Source organism: Anolis sagrei, chromosome 4, assembly GCF_037176765.1.
Source record: "Anolis sagrei isolate rAnoSag1 chromosome 4, rAnoSag1.mat, whole genome shotgun sequence".
Lineage (NCBI taxonomy): Eukaryota > Metazoa > Chordata > Lepidosauria > Squamata > Dactyloidae > Anolis > Anolis sagrei.
Window position 1 is genome coordinate 229,632,385 of NC_090024.1, and position 18,594 is coordinate 229,650,978.

The window sequence follows — 18,594 nt, forward strand, 5'->3', positions numbered from 1 at the left end:
GCATTGGGTTAACCAAATGCCTGCTTAAACATCCAGGTCTTCAATCTTCTTCGGAATATCATCAATGAAGGGGCTGATCTTACCTCCAAGGGCAGGGCGTTCCATAGCCGCGGGGCCACCACAGAAAAGGCCCTGTCTCTCGTACCCGCCAGCCGCACCTGTGAAGCAGGCGGGATAGAGAGCAGGGCCTCCCCAGAAGATCTTAGGGTCCTGGCGGGCTGATAGGCAGAGATACGTTCGGATAGGTAAGTTGGGCCAGAATCGTTTAGGGCTTTAAAGGCCAACGCCAGCACTTTGAATTGAGCCCGGTAGCAGATCGGCAGCCAGTGGAGCTGGTGCAGCAGAGGAGTTGTATGCTCCCTGCGCTCCGCTCCCGTTAGTATCATGGCTGCCGAACGTTGGACTAGTTGGAGCTTCCGGGCCGTCTTCAAAGGCAACCCCACGTAGAGAGTGTTGCAGTAGTCCAAACGGGATGGCTCATCTCTTTTGGAGCCTGATTTACAATGACTTGGTTGTTGCTTCCTCAGTGGTCAAGATTGCTTGGGAATTTGTGTTTGCCCAGGGAACTGGCTAGTTTAGAGCGATACTAGAGATCTTTCTTCCCATTGTAGATTCAGTGGGAACTCACCTTTTGTACGCAGCAATTAATGTCCCTCTGTGATTTCGTTTCCGTCAGCAGGAAGTGAAGTACAAGATGAGCCAGCCTTGAAATCTCCTCCCTCCACTGTCTTGAAGAATTATGTTCTTGTTGGTTCCTCCCAACTCTCAGGACAAGCTGCTCCCTTCCACCCCTCAGGACAGAAGGCCTCTGATCCCCACCTCCGAGGGCAGCATACCACGCCAACCAGCTCCCCTCACCTTGCTGCCATCCACCTGCCTTTACCTCCCAGCCGAGTCATCGAGGAACTTCACAGAGCTCTGGCCACCAAACATCGGCAGGATAGGTAAATAATTTGGCATGTTGTCGGACATTAAGGACACCATGAGATCACCACATATTCATGGATATAATTTGCCTTTTATGTTTTCTGAGGATAACCACAATGCCTGCTGCCATCATGCTGTAGCTTTTCTATTCTGATCTAGAAGCTTACCAAACTGTAGTCCAATTCACGTGGTAAACAACATAACATGGGCTCTTTTCCTTAAGTTTAATCTGACATATTGTGTATGTTCTCTACAAGCAGATACATAAATAGAAACAACTGCAGAGTTATGTAGTTTTTCACCAGAGCAACAAGAGAAAAAGAATATACAGTAGAGTCTCGCTTATCCGACCTTTGCTCATCCAATGTTCTGTATTCTCCAATGCAGTCTGCCTTCCACCGGGATCCACAGCAGTTTCAATACATTGCGATGTTTTGGTGCTAAATTTGTAAATACAGCAATTACTTCATAATGTTACCATGTATTGAACTGCGTTTTCTGTCAATTTGTTGTAAAACATGATGTTTTGGTGCTTAATTTGTAAAATCATAACATAATTTGACATTTAGTAGGCTTTTCCTTAATCCCTCCTTATTATCCAACATTTTATCTTATCCAACTTTCTGCTGGCCTGTTTATGTTGGATAAGCAAGACCCTACTGTAGTTCAAATTTGGATTATATTTGCAAAAATCTATGCATCTTCTATATGCCACTATATGCCACATGGTATATTAGATGTATGTTAGAATAATAGATAGATATACAGCATTAGATAATATATTGCAGCAGTGGTTCTCAAACTGTGCTCCTCCAGTTGTTTTGGACTTCAGCTCCCAGAAATCCCAGCCATCTTATCAGCTGTTAGGAACTGTGGGAGCTGCAGTCCAAAACATCTGGAGGAGCACAGTTTGAGAACCACTGTATTACAGAATTCAGCAGGAATTAGATCCATACTTAGTGAATGCCTAAACCAGTCCAGAGTTTCTCAGAGAATAGATCCATGCAACATTGTCCTTGTATACCTTGTTCAGAATGGTGCTGTTTCACATTCATTGTGTTTTATGTGAAAATGTTGTTTTCCTTGAGAAAGGTAATTTGATATGACTCTAAAGCCCTGCACGGCTTCGGTCCAGATTACGTGAGACACCGTGTCCTCCAATACAGACCAGGTAGACCTTTAAGGTCTAGTAAGGAGACCCTCATTTCCTCATAGTCCAGGGCCAGCATGCATTTAAAAACCACTCCTTGAGCTTTGAAGTAGACCTAGAAACTGAAAGGTATAAATGAGACTAATAATTTTTAATTTATTGGTCTCATTTATAAGCACTAGAAAAATTTGAGGTAGCCAATCTAATTTCTTCCAACAGTGAGTTTAATAGCTTCGGAACCGCACCCAAGAATATGCCTCCTCTGGTGGTTCATAAGTATTCTTTCTATCTCTGTCTTGTAATGTAACATTGTAACAGGCTTAGATGTCTTGGCTTTCCTGTCTTGAATATCATAACCTCATAGGAACTCCTTGATAGCTTTCACTAGAGAGCAGGATTCTTGGGAAGATATACTTGCTGCATCAGTTCCCTTCTTTCCTACACCACCCAATTGCTGCTCCCTTGCCTGAAATTCCACATTATGTTTTTTTTATTTGCTCTCAGCTTTCATGGACGAGAAAACAAAGGGTCTCCAAAAAAGCGAATGGACATCCGCCCATCCAGAACATCCAGTGTTGAACACAGCAAAGATAAGGATAATTCAGTGAATTACAACAGTGATCCAGAGAACAAGCGGAACTCTGCTAAGGAGTCAGACGAGAACAAAGAGAACCTGATCATGAACTCTGAAATCAAGGATGACACTGTTTTCTATCAGGATGAAGAGGTTTTGAATGACTCCATAATTTCTGGTAAATCATTTTATGAACCTTATAATGCAGTTGGCCCTCCACATTTGTGGGTTTGATTTTTTGCAGAGTTGAAAGTTCACAAGTAGATTAAAACGTTCTTCCTAGACATCTCCAAACTACAAGAAAGGAGATTCCATCTCAACATGAGGAAGAACTTCCTGACTGTGAGAGCCATTCAGCGGTGCGGTGGAACTCTCTGCCCCGGAGTGTGGTGGAGGCTCCTTCTTTGGAAGTTTTTATGATTCTAAGGTCAGCTTCCAGTAGAAGTTGCTCATGGAATCATACCAGAGGACCTAGAAATGCATAGGAAGAACATTTTAATCTAATCTCTCTGATAAAACTTTTTTTTTATATGCAGTTGTGCACTTTCATGGGAATCCCGTTTCTCAGTGAATGGGGAGGGCCAACTGTAATTTCAAAGGAGACAGTGAAATGCACTGGTTTGGGTGTTGCATTAGGACTCTAGGAAACTTAGCTTATGAATGCCCACTTGGTTGTGGATACACATGAGGTGACAGTCACAGTCTCTCAGCTTCAAAGGAAGATAATAGTAAACCTCTCTGAACAAATCTTGCCAAGAAAACTCACTGCAGGTTTACTTTAGGGTTGGCATGAGTTGGCCACACAATAACAACAGGCAATAAAAACTGTAATAGTATCTTAGTATAAAGTCATTTTTGTTTTTTATATATTAATTTGACAGATTGGCCACTGGACTAAGGATGTTTATCCCCCCCTCCCCCGCTGCCCCAAATTAAGACTGTGATGCTTGTTTAAACCTGTGCCAGCTCAGACCCATTATTCTGGCTTTTTGTCTTTTTGAAGTTCGTTTTATTAGATTTGACACTATATATATATATCTCTTATATCATCCTCCTACTTGACACTCATTCTTCATTTCAGTCTTTGACCTGATTCATTTTCTTCTTCTTGGGTAATGTAAAGATTTTGTGCTTTGGTGATTTCAATCTCCATGTGGCTCATCTTTATGGTTGGCATCTCTTCCTCAGTGATCACTTTTTTTGTTCAACAAAACACTTCTGTCTTGATAATTAACTATCTTTTCTTATGTTTTACTGCCACCATTTGGTGGCTTCCTTTAGTTGCATCTCTGGGTATGTCATTTTTTAAAATACCAGGATAACTAGTGAAGTCCATTATTACTGACCAACACTCTGAGAACCACTCTGTTGTAGTGTTTAGTGTGCTGTACTGGCTTTTGGGAGATCTGAATTGGGTTGCCCATTGAGATGTGACATTTAATGCCTTAAGCCAATAACTCTCAGTGTGACCTTCCTCCTAAGTATTTTTCTGAGTTTGGAATGGGGTGGTGATAACTACGTTCCCTGCCTTGAGCTTTGAAGTAGACCTAGAAAGGTATAAATGAGACTAATAATTTTAAATTTATTACTATTAACGTTATTTATAGCCTGTCTTTTTCCTCACAACTGCAGCTCACTAAATCAATCAGTAAATAAATATTTGGCAACTATTTGGCAATGCTTCATTAACAAACTGTTTCATTAACAATACTTATTCTTAAGGAAGGAAATGGTTTTTAAAAAAATTCAAATGCAAAAACAATACTAAAATATTTACATGGGCAGGATGATTGGAGCAGGTACTTAAAATGTATATAGTTTTGGTTCTAAACCATTCAGTTCTCTGAATGAACAATAACATTCTTTTTTCACCTTAATTATTTAAAAAAAATATCAGTATCTATTTCTGAAATTACCATGCCTGTCACTTCCCAAATTACAATTGCATTTTATCCTCTTAACATTCTGAAAGGGAGAGTTTATTGCCTATTGTTGTTGTTTATTCGTTCAGTCACTTCAGACTCTTCATGATCTCATGAACCATCCCATGCCAGAGCTCCTGTTGGCCATGGCCACCCCCAGCTCCTTCAGAGTCAAGCTAGTCACTTCAAGGATTCCATCCATCCATCTTGCCCTTGCCCTGCCCCTCTTCCTTTTTCCTTCCATTTTTTTCCAGCATCATTGTCTTCTCCAAGCTTTCCTGTCTTCTCATGATGTGGCCAAAGTACTTCATCTTTCCCTCTAATATCCTTCTTCCCAGTGAGCAGTCGAGCTTTATTTCCTGGAGGATGGACTGGTTTGATCTTCTCATGGTCCAAGGCACTCTCAGAATTTTCCTCCAACACCACAGTTCAAAAGTGCCTATCTTCCTTCTCTCAGTCTTCCTTATGGTCCAGCTCTCACATCCATAGGTTGCTACAGGGAATACTATTGCTTTAACTATGCAGATCTTTGTTTCCAGTGTGATGTCTCTACTCTTCACTATTTTATTGAGATTGGTCATTGCTCTCCTCCCAAGAAGTAAACATCTTCTGATTTCCTGGCTGCAGTCTATGTCTGCAGTAATCTTTGCACCTAGAAATACAAAGTCTATCACTGCCTCCACGTTTTCTCCCTCTATTTCCCAGTTATCAATCAGTCTGGTTGCCATAATCTTGATTTTTTAAATGTTCAACTGCAACCCAGCTTTTGCACTTTCTTCTTTAACCTTGGTTAGAAGGCTCCTCAGCTCCTCCTTGCTTTCAGCCATCAAAGTGGTATCATCTGCATATCTAAGGTTGTTAATGTTTCTTACTCCAGCTTTGGATTTGTGAAACACAGCACATTGCATGATGTGTTTTGCATACAAGTTGAATAGGTCGGGTGAGAGGATACAACCCTGCTGTATGCCTTTCTCAATTTTGAACCGGTCTGTTGTTCCATAGTCTGTTCTTACTCTTGCTACTTGGTCAGTATACAGATTCCTCAGGAGACAGACAGGGTGATTTGGTATCCCCATACCAACAAGAACTCGCCACAATTTATTATGATCCACACAGTCAAAGGCTTTAGAATAGTCAATAAAACGGAAATAGATGTTTTTCTGAAACTCCCTGCCTTTCTCCTTTATCAAGTGATTATTGCCAATTTGGTCTCTCATTCCTCTGCCTTTTCTGAACCCAGCTTGTATATCTGGCAACTCACGCTTCATGTATTGCTGGAGTCTACCTTGCAGGATCTTGAGCATTACCTTACTGGCATGAGAAATAAGTGCCACTGTACGACTTACAAAATAAGAGGATGCTATAAACATTCAACATGATAAATTACAAGGGTATGTAAAATGGATCTTGAAACTGTTGGAAAAGGTTGGAAAAGTGAGGATTTATGAGGCAATTTAGTAAATATCTCAAGGAATGTTAACTTGTGGCCCATAGTATCTTAAGACATTTAGGTGATCTGCAAATTTAGTGCAATTTTTCTTGCAATTTATTCTATTGCTCTTCTCAACGTTTAACATTTCACATTTAAATAGATTTCCCTCTTGGTGGTGGAATCCCCTGGGGGGTTCATCACACCCCAAAAAGCTAAGACTACTGTTCTAGAGAGGGTTAATACTTTCACAGATAAAGCTCCAGATGTAGCTCAGATAGTATTCCTATTCAGGAGTTTAGGTTAGGTTCCACTTAACCATGCAATTCAGTACAAACCAGCCTTCTCCACATGAGAAGAACAACACAATGAAAAGGAGAGCTTTTGTTACATGTGGAGGCATTTTATGTAATCCATAACTATGAAAAAGTTTCAGATGTGGAGGATTCTATCTTCTTTACATTGTCATTCACTACACATTACAAGAGAGAATACAGAGCTGGCCCATGTCTTCTTTCCTTAGGGATCCTGTGAGTTGTAAGTCCAAAAAAGTAATAGTTTCTGGTTTCTGCTTGGGTACACTTTCTTATGGCTCGATATAGACACCTCTTAAAATAGGCTCTCTCTCTCTCTCTCTCTCTCTCTCTCTCTCTCTCTCTCTGTGTGTGTGTGTGTGCCCTGTTCTGTGAGTTTATGCAGATTTTTGGTCTTTGTATGTACATTAGTGTTTGCATATGAGAAGGGATTTAATTAAATGATTGTGAATAACACTTGGACATATTTATGATGCATACAGGATTCAGCATGATGATGATAGTTAGGAAATCTAGACAAACATGGATTCAACTATAGGGATGAGAAAGGACATTAGCGAATCTCCAACAGTGTTTTAGATGGCTCATAGCCGCTGTAATTTCACTATGTGTTTCTTCTGTGAGAGAGAATGCTTTCTATTTGGACACAAGGTGGAGCTGTATTCATTGGACACTAGCTGGAAAAAAAATAATTAAAGTTTCAGAAAGGGTCGACCACAATGCTTTTACCCAGAAAGATTCTTTAGTATAGTTGTACTTCATTTATATTTTCTAGAAGAAATATAAAATGGGTAGTCCAAACAACATGGCTTAATTCCAACTGATAATGCCAGGGAGAGGACACCCGTTGAACCAATGGGACTTTGGGGGCTCGGTACATATGGACATTCTGTCAATCCAGGGTCTACTTTGGATGCAAATAATTTTATTCAGGCAATGGGACTTTGGGAATTCAGTACATTTGGGCATTCTGTCAATCCAGGGTCTACTTTGGATTCAAATAATTTTATTCAAGCAATTAGTAATTAAAAACTATCATTATCATATATAATTCAATACAATCCATTCTTTGAGTAAAACCCATTCTTTAACTTTGGAATCTTTCAATATGGACAAAATGCAACTTTTACCATAACAGGGATCCCACCCTACTCCTACTGCTCATTATTTTGCCTTTGCATTGATTGCAGTAGAAAACTAAATCACAACTTTTTTTGAAAATGAGGTGCAAAGAATGCACCTTTTAAAATCACACTCAAACTTTTAGGAGCCTTCCTGGGACAAGACAGCATTGAAAACAAGGTATGCATTGTCTGTGCATCTTATTGTAATGGCAATGCATGAATCGTTTTTACAACTGATTTACCACCAAAATTGAACAACATGAATCAGATTTGGTAGTGTGGGTGATAGGGTCTATTGGTGATTGCAAAATTTTGGATCATTGATACTCATCACGATAGCCATATCTCCAGAAATGCAGATGCACCTGTTTGATTATTAGAAGTGAAACAAACTGTGAAGCTCCACCTGGAAAATGACTGGCCCATTTAAGACCAACCCACCCAATAATATGTTTCCTTCTTCAGGAACAGATCATATAATTATATTCAGCTCTCAACGGAAGGGCTCTATGTTCTGCCTACTGAAGATCCCCATTGAATTCCTATCATGCATTTCAGATTCACCAGAGAACTTGATAGACTAAGTGATGTCCTTCTGACTATTTTAGAAACAGCCTCTTTGACACGTCCACATTGTTTTTCAATATGCATTCCAGGTACGTTGCCAAGAAAATGCAAGAAAGAGCTGCTGGCAGTGAAATTGAGGAACAGGCCAAGCAAACAGGAGTTGGAAGACAGGAATATTTTCCCAAGGAGGACTGATGAGGAGAGACAGGAAATACGACAGCAGATTGAAATGAAACTATCCAAGTAAGTAGAGCATGAATAGGAAAAACAGAACATCTAACTCTGGAGTTGACTTTGGAATACACATGCATTTTGTTCAGTTTCTGTTGTGCAAAAAGGTTTTGAAAACACGCACCGGGGACTCATTCACATTACACAATTAAAGCACTATTATTCCACATAATTGTCTTGTGTCTGCCTAGGGATATTGGGATTCATAGCTTATGGAAGTATATTGATCATTCTCAACCCAGAGCTCCACTGTCTCACCTGGCTACAAATCCCATTATGCCATAGGATGCAGCCATGACAGCTAAAGTGGAATAATAGTGCTATAATGCTGTAGTGTGAATGGGCCTTGATCTTTGTTCATTTGAGTTCAAACGTCAGGTATTTCAAGGAGAAAAATGTTTCTGATCTCCAAAAAAATCCAGTCTTTTCCAACACTGTTTCTTTTTAAAAAACATGGAGATTGCAGTTTGCATTTCAGTGCATATTCCAGGTTGACTTGGCTTCCCAAAAGTTGCTAGATGATGAGTTTGAATTTCTTGTTCTGGGGTTTGTCTTTCAAGGCATTTTTCTGGCGGTAAAAGAGGTTTCCTTTGTCTTTGCCCAGAAAGTAAATACGGAACATCAGTGAAAGAAAACAGTGTCAGGAAAGCCTATGAATGTTCTTCCGCTGAGAGCTGTTTTTCTAAGTTTTTCCCAGGCATCTTGATACATTGAATTTGGTAGCTGATTATTTTCCTTTAATGTCAACTGGTCATTTCTGAACTTTGTTAGATTTTTAAAAAAATAAATGCCCCTATAGAGGAACAAAGCTCTTTTCCATTTTGACAATTTCTTTAGATTTATAACATTCAGAAATGGGTTTTGTATGTGTAAATGAAAATTTAATAGTTTCATCAATAAGTTTAATAGAGTCAGAAGGTCAGCAAAGGTTAGTTGAGAAAGCAAAATGTTATGGAGAGCAGCAGGAAGCAAAAAGGTTTCAAGAAACAGAAACTTTAACGGACAGAAATAAACAAGACAATGTGTTTCTACTGGCATGGAATTGGAGAGGAATGGTTTTCTTTTAGAAGATAACACCCAAAGTATCCACACATGCTATTACTTACTTACTTACTTAGGCAATCCTTTATAGTCCAAGGATGATGATCTTCCAAGTGTAGTGCCTTGGTGGTGGGTCCGTAGGTGGCTGTGGAGCCTATTCTTGATCCGCATGTTCTCCTGCAGTGAGGACATCAGTCAGGGTTGGCTTGACTCACCTTCCTCTTGGCACACAGGCAATAGCCAAAACTCTAGAGATAGAAAAGTCAGAACTTTTGGGACTGAAAAACAGATTAAGGACTTCATCAGACAGTCAGGGGAAAGTGGGGGAAGGTGGAAGGAAATACGTTCTCCGTTCCCTCCCACCTTTCCCCGTCTTCTGCTATATGGCCATCCATCCCACTTCCTTTCACCATCTTCTCCTGTCTTTCCTCTGCTTTACCCCATCTTTCTCTATCAGGAGTTGATTGACACCCTCCTCCTGATAGAGGTCTCCGGGCTCTGTTTCCATGTGCTTGGGCAACGGAGCATCACGCAGTCTCAACAGTAGTGTCTTTACATTGTATGATGGTCTCCATGGGGCTCAATTTCCTAAGCTCATGGAAATGGATCCTATAGACCAGGCATGGGCAAACTTCAGCCCTCCAGGTGTTTTAGACTTCAACTCTCACTAGTCCTAACAGCTAGTATATATCTGATGACCATGCTTGCTATAAACCATCTGATGAAGTCCTGAGAGACTGAGGGAAATATGACACTGTTTGGAGAACTAGAATTTTTTGCATTACACATTTATTGCACTATGATTACACTACAACTACCTTGGCTCAATCTGTGCGATACTGGAATGTGTAATTGGTTGGATATTTATATTTCTTTTCCAGAGTGCTATAGTGCCTCTCCGAATTACGAATACAAGGATTATATAGGAATGAAACCATGACAGTTAAAGTGGAATCATAGTGCTATAATTGTATAGAAGGGTCCTCGGATAAAAGAGGTACACAGTCTAGTTAGGTTAGTTGGATGTTTGGTTGTTTTATTACAGTTTTGGTCACACTGTCTTTATGTGCATAGGATTAACCATTCAAATTTTAAAACTTTCCCCTATTAATGGTTTCCCTTGAAAGCTTTGAAACTTTCAAGTTTCCTGTCCTGCATCTAACTGAAGTAGATATATGAGGCCCGGTTGATTTAAAGGCTAGTTTTCTATATTCAGAAAATCAATAATTTCCCCCAGTTGGATGTGAAAATGGACCCAGGAAAGGAAAAGCCCAATTTTGCCTGTTTCTCCTTCTATTCATAGAAAAGAACATTGCTAGTATGTGACAGTAATATATGTAAATTGTTTTCTAAGGACCGTATAAGTTACAAACCATTTTAATATGAGATGAATGCTTGCCCATAACTAAAAAGTTCCATCTGGAATGCAAACTTGGAAGCAGAATGTTGAAATCAATGGAGTTTCCTCTCCACCTTCTTGCAATTTGGCAGCTGTTAATCTTAATAAAAGATATGGGTTTTTTGAAGAAGACAAGAAGACAACAGGCCACCCTTAGTCTCTCATTACCTGGGGCTTTGAGGTGTTGGTAAATCCTTCTTCATCTGCAGTTAGTCTACTTGTAGTATACACTAGTTACCTTTTCTGTAGGAAGTAGCAATTTTGGGCACCCCAATTGAAGAGAGATGCTGACAAGCTGGAATGTGTCCAGAGGAAAGGGTGACTAAAATGATCAAGGGTCTGGAGAACAAGCCCTATGAGGAGCGGCTTAAAGAGCTGAGAATGTTTAGCCTGCAGAAGAGAAGGCTGAGAGGAGACATGATGAGAGCCATATATAAATATGTGAGGGGAAATTATAGGGAGGAGAAAGCAGGCTTGTTTTCTGCTGGAGACTAGGACACAGAAAAATGGCTTCAAACTACAGGAAAGGAGATTCCATCTGAACATTAGGAAGAACTTCCTAGCTGTGAGAGCTGTTCAGCAGTGGAACTCTCTGCCCCGGAGTATAATAGAGGCTCCATCTTTGGAGGCTTTTAAGTATAGGCTGGATGGCCATCTGTCAGGGGTGCTTTGAATGTGATTTTCCTGCTTTTTGGTAGGGGGTTGGACTGGATGGCCCATGAGGTCTCTTCCAACTCTATGATTCTATGATTAAGTACTTCTGGATATTTCCTGGTCCTATTTGGATTTTTTATATATCTCCAGATGAATACATTTGATAGCTGCTGACTACACTAAATTCTTCATGGGAAATATCTGGAATAAATACAGGGAGACTGTTAAACTTAATAGTCAATACTTGAGAGCATTTTGGGGGATATTTGAAAGGGGTGAATGTTGGGTAGAATTTTCTGACTTCATCCATGTCATTTTCAGATACGGAGATTGCAGACTTTTTCTCTTTCTATCCATGCATGAGGAAAATCTGTTTAGATAATTTTGCCTGTATCTTATTAGTACTCTCAACTCGAGTGGACTAGTTGAATCAATGAGAATTTCACAAATTTTGATTTACCAATTAATTCATTGAGCCAACTCTAATTGAGGTTGGCAATTGGATTCTAAATTATATGTCCTTCATTAGATTTGTTAATTGGGGAAACGTTAATCAATTTTATGATTGTATGTGTTTCAGCTATCAAATGCGCTCTCTAATCATCTAAGCTGAGCCTTATTTTACACATACATGCACTACCCTACAGACAGTCATCCCTCTACATTTGCTGGTTAACCATTGATGGATTTGATTATTCACAGATTATTGTATTTGATGCTGCCTTTCTAATGCCCTGTGCCATATTTAACAGGGACTTTAATAACACCAGTGTTCCTGGGAGGAAATCAAAATAGTGGGATGGTTGGGTCTGGCCATGTGAGCGTTCCCTTGTTCACTCACTTACTTGGATAGAGAGCAGAAGGAGATGGGGCAAGTGAACTAATAATGCCAAGGAAACCCTATGACAGATTTCCTTTGGGGTTATTGTAAGGCAGAATCAACTTGAAGACATACAGCAACCATGTTATTTGACACATTCGGTATGTAGTCATTTACACACACAGCATTGTTTAGGTGACAAGCTCGTATGCTTCTTCGGATACTAAAAACTACATGGCTGTTCTTAAAATTTATTTATTTATTTATTTATTTCGGGCAATTCTACCCTGCCCTTCTCAACCCCCAAGGGGGGGACTCAGGGCGGTTTAAAATTCGATGCCAACAATTCAACATATAAATTACATAACAGCAATAACCACACTAGTTAAAAACAATCAATTAAAACAATAACAATTAAGCAATTAAAAGCCAATCTAGTGGCCAATGTTCAACGAGTTCTGATATCCGTAAGTCCATTCAGCATTACCATAGTCCTTTCCAATTTCTGGTCATCATTACCTTGTCAGTCTGCCAGATTACCCAAAGGCCTGGTCCCATATCCATGTTTTCAGCTTCCTTCTGAAGGAGAGGAGGGATGTTGATGACCTAATTTCCCCGGGGAGTGAATTCCACAGGTGAGGGGCCACCACTGAGAAGGCCCTGTCCCTCATTCCCACCAGCCCCACTTGTGATAGAGGCGGGGCCGAGAGCAGGGCCTCCCCCGAAGATCTTAAACTCCGAGGTAGGACATAGAAGGAGATATGTTTGGACAGGTACGCTGGGCCAGAGCCGTATATGGTTATTCCATTAAATATGACTCTTTGCAGTAAATTTGAGGAAACCAACCCCTTAAGGGTGATATATAAACTTGCACTAGATCATTTCTGAAGAAAGGCACTTAACTGTTTGTGAAACTATGCAGTATTGCTAATGCCATAATGTATGGATTCTTGAGAGGAAGAAAATGCAGGTTGGACTTGTGAAAAGCTATGATGGAAGTAACTATTGATAAATGCATAAAAGAATGGAAGGAGGGAACTTTATGATGGGAAATACAGATGTCTTGAATCCAAGTTGAAATGGTTGAGAAATATTTTATATTAAAGGCAAAAAAACAACAACATAGCTGCATTTGTCCCCAGCATCCAATAACTTGTTTTTGCTTGTTCATCATGATTATTTTCCATAATGTCTATACATTGTGCATTCACATTAAATGTTTGGTAACCCAGTCCCAACATGGCAATGAATTGCTTCTAAACTTGTCTTTTCACCATCTGTAATGCCGTCTGTTGTGCTGATCTAATTATCACACACTCCTCATTCCTTGTATGCAGTCGTATTTGCTTAGCAATAAACAATCATAAAGCTTTGTCTAACATGGACTAATAAGGAGTTAGTGATGGGTGAGCTCTTCCCATTCAGTCTGGAATTAGGCTTGCTTCAGATGAGTTAATTTGGGCATGATTTAAATCTGACCTGATTATGCATCGCTCCATTTGGCTTGATGCGTTTTGAATATGCCATTGGGAACACAATGGGCCCTAGAGGTCTTCAAGCTTCCCTCACTGCCTTTTCTCAAACATACTGGATTTTGTATCACCTCTAGAAAAACATGGGAAATACTGTTCATTGAACCAGGAAGCAGGGGGAAATGTATTTCCATAGTTCATCAGTAGCAGTAGAAAACTATCTAAACTTTGCTATTATGAAATATTACATCCACCCTCCTTAGCTACTTGAGAAATATTAAAAGCTAAAAATTTTGAACCCTACATAATAATACCATTTTCCCATAAAATTTCAGGCATGTGTCCTTATAATGGAACAGTATAGAGGAAATATAGAGCTTGTAAAGGTTACTTTTTTGGCCTACAGCTTGTAGAACCTCCCCCTAGATAACATGAGCTGCTGATTGGATCTTTCTGGGAGCACTGGGTTGTTGTAGATTTTTTTCGGGCTAGATGGCCATGTTCTAGAGGCATTCTCTCCTGATGTTTCGCCTGCATCTGTGGCAAGCATCCTCAGAGGTAGTGAGGTCTGAGAGCAGTTCTCACAAGAGCTATTGACCCCCTAAGAGACTAATAAGAGTGGCACCTTGTATGACATCAAGAGGCCCCGATGAACTGGGGCAAGAAGGAAGGAAGGAAGGAAGGAAGGAAGGAAGGAAGGAAGGAAGGAAGGAAGGAAGGTCAGGCTGACAACCCATCTATACGGACATTATAACCTGGGCTTAGCCTGAGTTTGTGCCTGGGCCCATGATGGTTTTCCATTTTCAGTAAACCTTGTGGGGTAATCCAGTTTAAGTCAGAGGATGCTCCAGAGTTCCAAGTAAACTCCAGAGAAACCTTGCAGTTTTGAAGCAGTGTGGGTAGCAGGACCGGGGCCAATTTGAGCCAGTTCACAGGCTCAAACACAGGGCATTGCTCCCATCTCCTGCAGAAAAAAGAAGATTGATTGTGCTCATGTTGCTATTATCACTGCTCCTAGGTGGCCAGAGAGCTCCATGTGAGCTCCAGGCCATTGTGGTGCCATTGGCTGACATATCCCTGTGAGAGCCATTCAGCAGTGGAACTCTCTGCCCCAGAGTGTGGTGGAGGCTCCTTCTTTGGAAGCTTTTAAACAGAGGCTGGATGGCCATCTGTCAGGGGTGATTTGAATGCAATATTCCTGCTTCTTGGCAGGGGGTTGGACTAGATGGCCCATGAGGTCTCTTCCAACTCTTTGATTCTATGATTCTATGATTCTATCCCTATGTGACTAGGAAGAAAGTGCATGTAGCACTTCTCTGAACTTGTCCTGGGTTTACCAACCAGTCTAGATATGGGGTGCCAGAGATGTCCAGGAGCTGACATGGTGCTCTGTAGCTGGCTAAGACCACCAATGGTGACACAAGACTGATGCAATCTTGGCCTGGGTGGACCATGTGTAGACTATGAGCTGCCATCACATGGGTTTGGGGTATGTCTGCACCTGTGTACACCTCTCTGAATGGGCCCTCAGTTTACTAACTGCTTTCTCCGAGAGAATGGGTCTGGTGTGCTGAGCTCTGAAGTAGAGTAGCGTGCCACAGTTTGGCTAGAGGTGGAAGTCACATTGAAATGCTGGATGGCTGAGCTGGCTATCACTCAGACACAAGCAGTGATTCTCTCTCCTCTTATAAAGGGGGGGGCACTTCATTCAGGGAGGAGGAGGGAGAAGAGTGTAATCGAGTCAAAAAGCTTTTCAGAAATTGGGATGAAGGAGAAATGGAGGGTTGATGTTAGCATTTATTTTTGGAACTTCTGTTTTCAGGCCAGTGTTGTAGCCAGGCAGGATGGCAGGACTTATTAAGAGAATTATGGTGTCATTTTCATTAAAATAATTTGTTGATTTGCTAAGTAGGCTGTTTTGGGGCTCCTTCATTCAGTCTGGGACATAAATGTCTTTTTTCTTCTTGGGCATCTGCCCAGCCACTCAGCTTTTGGCCTGTTTTGGGCACACACAGACAAATTTTTATTTATCAGGTCACTTGCTGGACAGACGGATCTTTTCGCTTCTCACTGTTGGGACGTGTACAATTTAGTCTGTGTTTGGACATTAAGAATTTTTTTTGTTCCTCAGTATATTTTAATTAAGAACTTTTGGATGAGGGCTATACCAGTTGCATTCTCTGCTATCACAGTTTTGGGGGGATGTTATAATATGCATTGGATACATTTTGGCCTGAATCCTACAGTTAGTCATAACTAGATAGACTATGCTTATTTGAATTCATTATGTATTTAGTCATCATTCAGTGACTTGTGATTACAGCAAATTAGGTCTGTTCAAATAGAAACTGACAAATAGGATACAGGTCACAATGCCCACATAGCTTTTTATTATTGATTTTGCATTTCTTGTGTAATTGTAACTCTGTTTTTGTTCTCTTCTGTAAGGATCCGGGTGACTTAGATGCTGTATCATTTTGGGGCATACATTACGGTCACAAACTTCAGTAGTATTATACTCTCTGGCTAAAATTCTGTTGGTTTTCTATACCATTATAATTATGCCAACAAAAGCAATGGAGAGGAGTCAGAATGAGGAAGTTTTCTGAGTGTTATATTAGGACTCCAGGAGACCAGGGTTTTAATCCCTGTTTAGCAATTGAAACCCACTGATAAACGTTGAGTATGTTGTACTCTCACAGCCTAATAAGTCAAAAGTAATGGCAAACCTCTGAGTAATTCTTACCAAAAGAATTCTAGGAGAGTCACTATAGGTAGGATACAAAGGCACATAACAACAACATAAATGTGATGATGAGAAGAAAATGCAACAGGTGGAATGGTCATGAAAGGCAGAAGCATGATATAAAACACATAATAAATACATCCATATACATTAAAATAGTTTAAAAATATTTGCCCCTTAACCCCTGAAATAACGAGACAGACAACAAAAGTATGGAATCGAATTGGGCAACTTTTATTGAATGTTACCTATTTAACTTTACCTGAACTAAACTAAGTGTCAAGGAACTTGGTGGCAAGCTGAGGCATCGTCCCCAGCTACTGAGTGTGCGATGTCAATGTGCCCTGGATCCCCAACCGGGCAACCTGAAGGTAAAAGTCTGGAGAAGCCTGTGTCCGCTTATTGATATCAGCTTCTCTCTTTACTGGGCCAATTGATGTCCCCTCACCCATTTGTTGACTTCTAGGTGAGTGTTTGTTGTACAGTGCCCCCCACCCGTAATGGGTGCCATGTGTATACCTCCATGTCAGTGTTTTCCTGAACTATTTATGCTGGCCTAGTTAAACCAAACCACTCCATCTAGCCCCTAATCACAGTATAGGGTAGGCGAAAAAACCCCCCAGAACATGAGAGGCAAAAAATTCCTACCCGGCTCCAACGGGCAACCCAAATTATACTGTCAATGGGCGGGAGTGGCGGGCGGAAAGTCAAGCAAGACTGAAGGACGGAGGCTGGCCCACGTGGTTAGCCAGCCCCCGCCCCTCTTCCAGGAGGTTCTAACGAAACCTCCTATTCTCTCCCTTCAGGGGGTGGGGCAAATCGCTCTCCCCACCAACTGCGTTGGTGTGGAGAGTCCCTTGCCCCTTAACCCCTGAAATAACGAGACAGACAACAAAAGTATGGAATCGAATTGGGCAACTTTTATTGAATGTTACCTATTTAACTTTACCTGAACTAAACTAAGTGTCAAGGAACTTGGTGGCAAGCTGAGGCATCGTCCCCAGCTACTGAGTGTGCGATGTCAATGTGCCCTGGATCCCCAACCGGGCAACCTGAAGGTAAAAGTCTGGAGAAGCCTGTGTCCGCTTATTGATATCAGCTTCTCTCTTTACTGGGCCAATTGATGTCCCCTCACCCATTTGTTGACTTCTAGGTGAGTGTTTGTTGTACAGTGCCCCCCACCCGTAATGGGTGCCATGTGTATACCTCCATGTCAGTGTTTTCCTGAACTATTTATGCCACAGATTGGGGGCAAATGTCCATTTCGCCCCCATCCCCCACCAAGCCCCTTAAAACTTCCTGAATGCCTAACTGCAAATCAGCTAAAAATTGTGCGTTACCCAAATCCGTTAAATGAACACCATCAGAACGATAAAACTGTGTTTTGTCATGTGTGATGTCCTTGTGTGGAATGTAAGACCCCTTGCCCCGTGCTAAAGCCGTGCGCATGGCCCGGTTCACACGCTTTCTGGCCTTCTCGAGCTTTCTGACATCACCACCTCCTGGCCACCGAAGGCGTGGAACAATGGCCGACCAAGCGATGTGAACCCGGGGCCATGCCTGCCAGATCTTCAAAATGTCAGCACGGGCTTGAAGATACAAGGCCCTGCCGTTAAGCAGGCCAAGATCGTTACCTCCAATATGGAGCACCAAAACATCAGGAGTGGGCCTGCTCCTGTCCTGGAACAACAAGGGAACCAAACCGTCCCAACGAAGGCCCCGAACACCCTTCCACTCGACCAATGCAGTGGAAGCGCAACCCAGATGCTGGCCAAAGGACGAGTTCCTGGCGTATCTCTCCGCCCAGTGGACATAGCTATGCCCACAAACAAGGATTCTCCATCTATGCGCCAGCCTGGCAAACTCTGAAAGAGAAACAACAAACTCACACAAGTACCGAGCGAACATAACGCCTATAAGCGTCTGATTTCCACCTGCCTATTGATTTGATGGCCTCCTCATTGAAACCCAAGTGCGCTGCCGAAGATGCTGCTCCAATTCGAAAGGAGTGAGTGCCAAATTTGTGAGAACCCAACCCCAGCATCTTCAGCGCCCTGTCCGTGATGGCCCAAAACTGATATTTTGTGAGGGGGGTGGAATCCTGGTGACAAAACAAATATCCTCCCGCCTGAGCCCTGACTTGAAAGAACTGTGCCATAGCCGAAACAGGGCAAAGCTCAGGGTCGCTGCATCTGTCTAATGTAACTATAGCGCCCCTGGCTTG

The 18,594-nt window shown here is 41.5% G+C and overlaps 1 protein-coding gene across 7 annotated transcripts in view; it reads left to right on the plus strand.

Moving 5' to 3' along the window:
* Positions 1 to 18,594, plus strand: part of PHACTR3 (phosphatase and actin regulator 3) — a 275,922-nt gene that overhangs the window by 155,173 nt on the left and 102,155 nt on the right. For 6 of the 7 annotated variants that reach the window (XM_060772011.2, XM_060772015.2, XM_060772012.2 and 3 more), the window contains 3 exons: positions 770 to 944; positions 2,582 to 2,829; positions 8,097 to 8,250. In XM_060772011.2, the coding sequence (XP_060627994.2) occupies positions 770 to 944; positions 2,582 to 2,829; positions 8,097 to 8,250 (577 nt within the window). Of the gene's footprint in view, positions 1 to 676; positions 945 to 2,581; positions 2,830 to 8,096; positions 8,251 to 18,594 lie in introns of all 7 variants that reach the window. The other variant, XM_067468215.1, reaches the window with a different exon arrangement.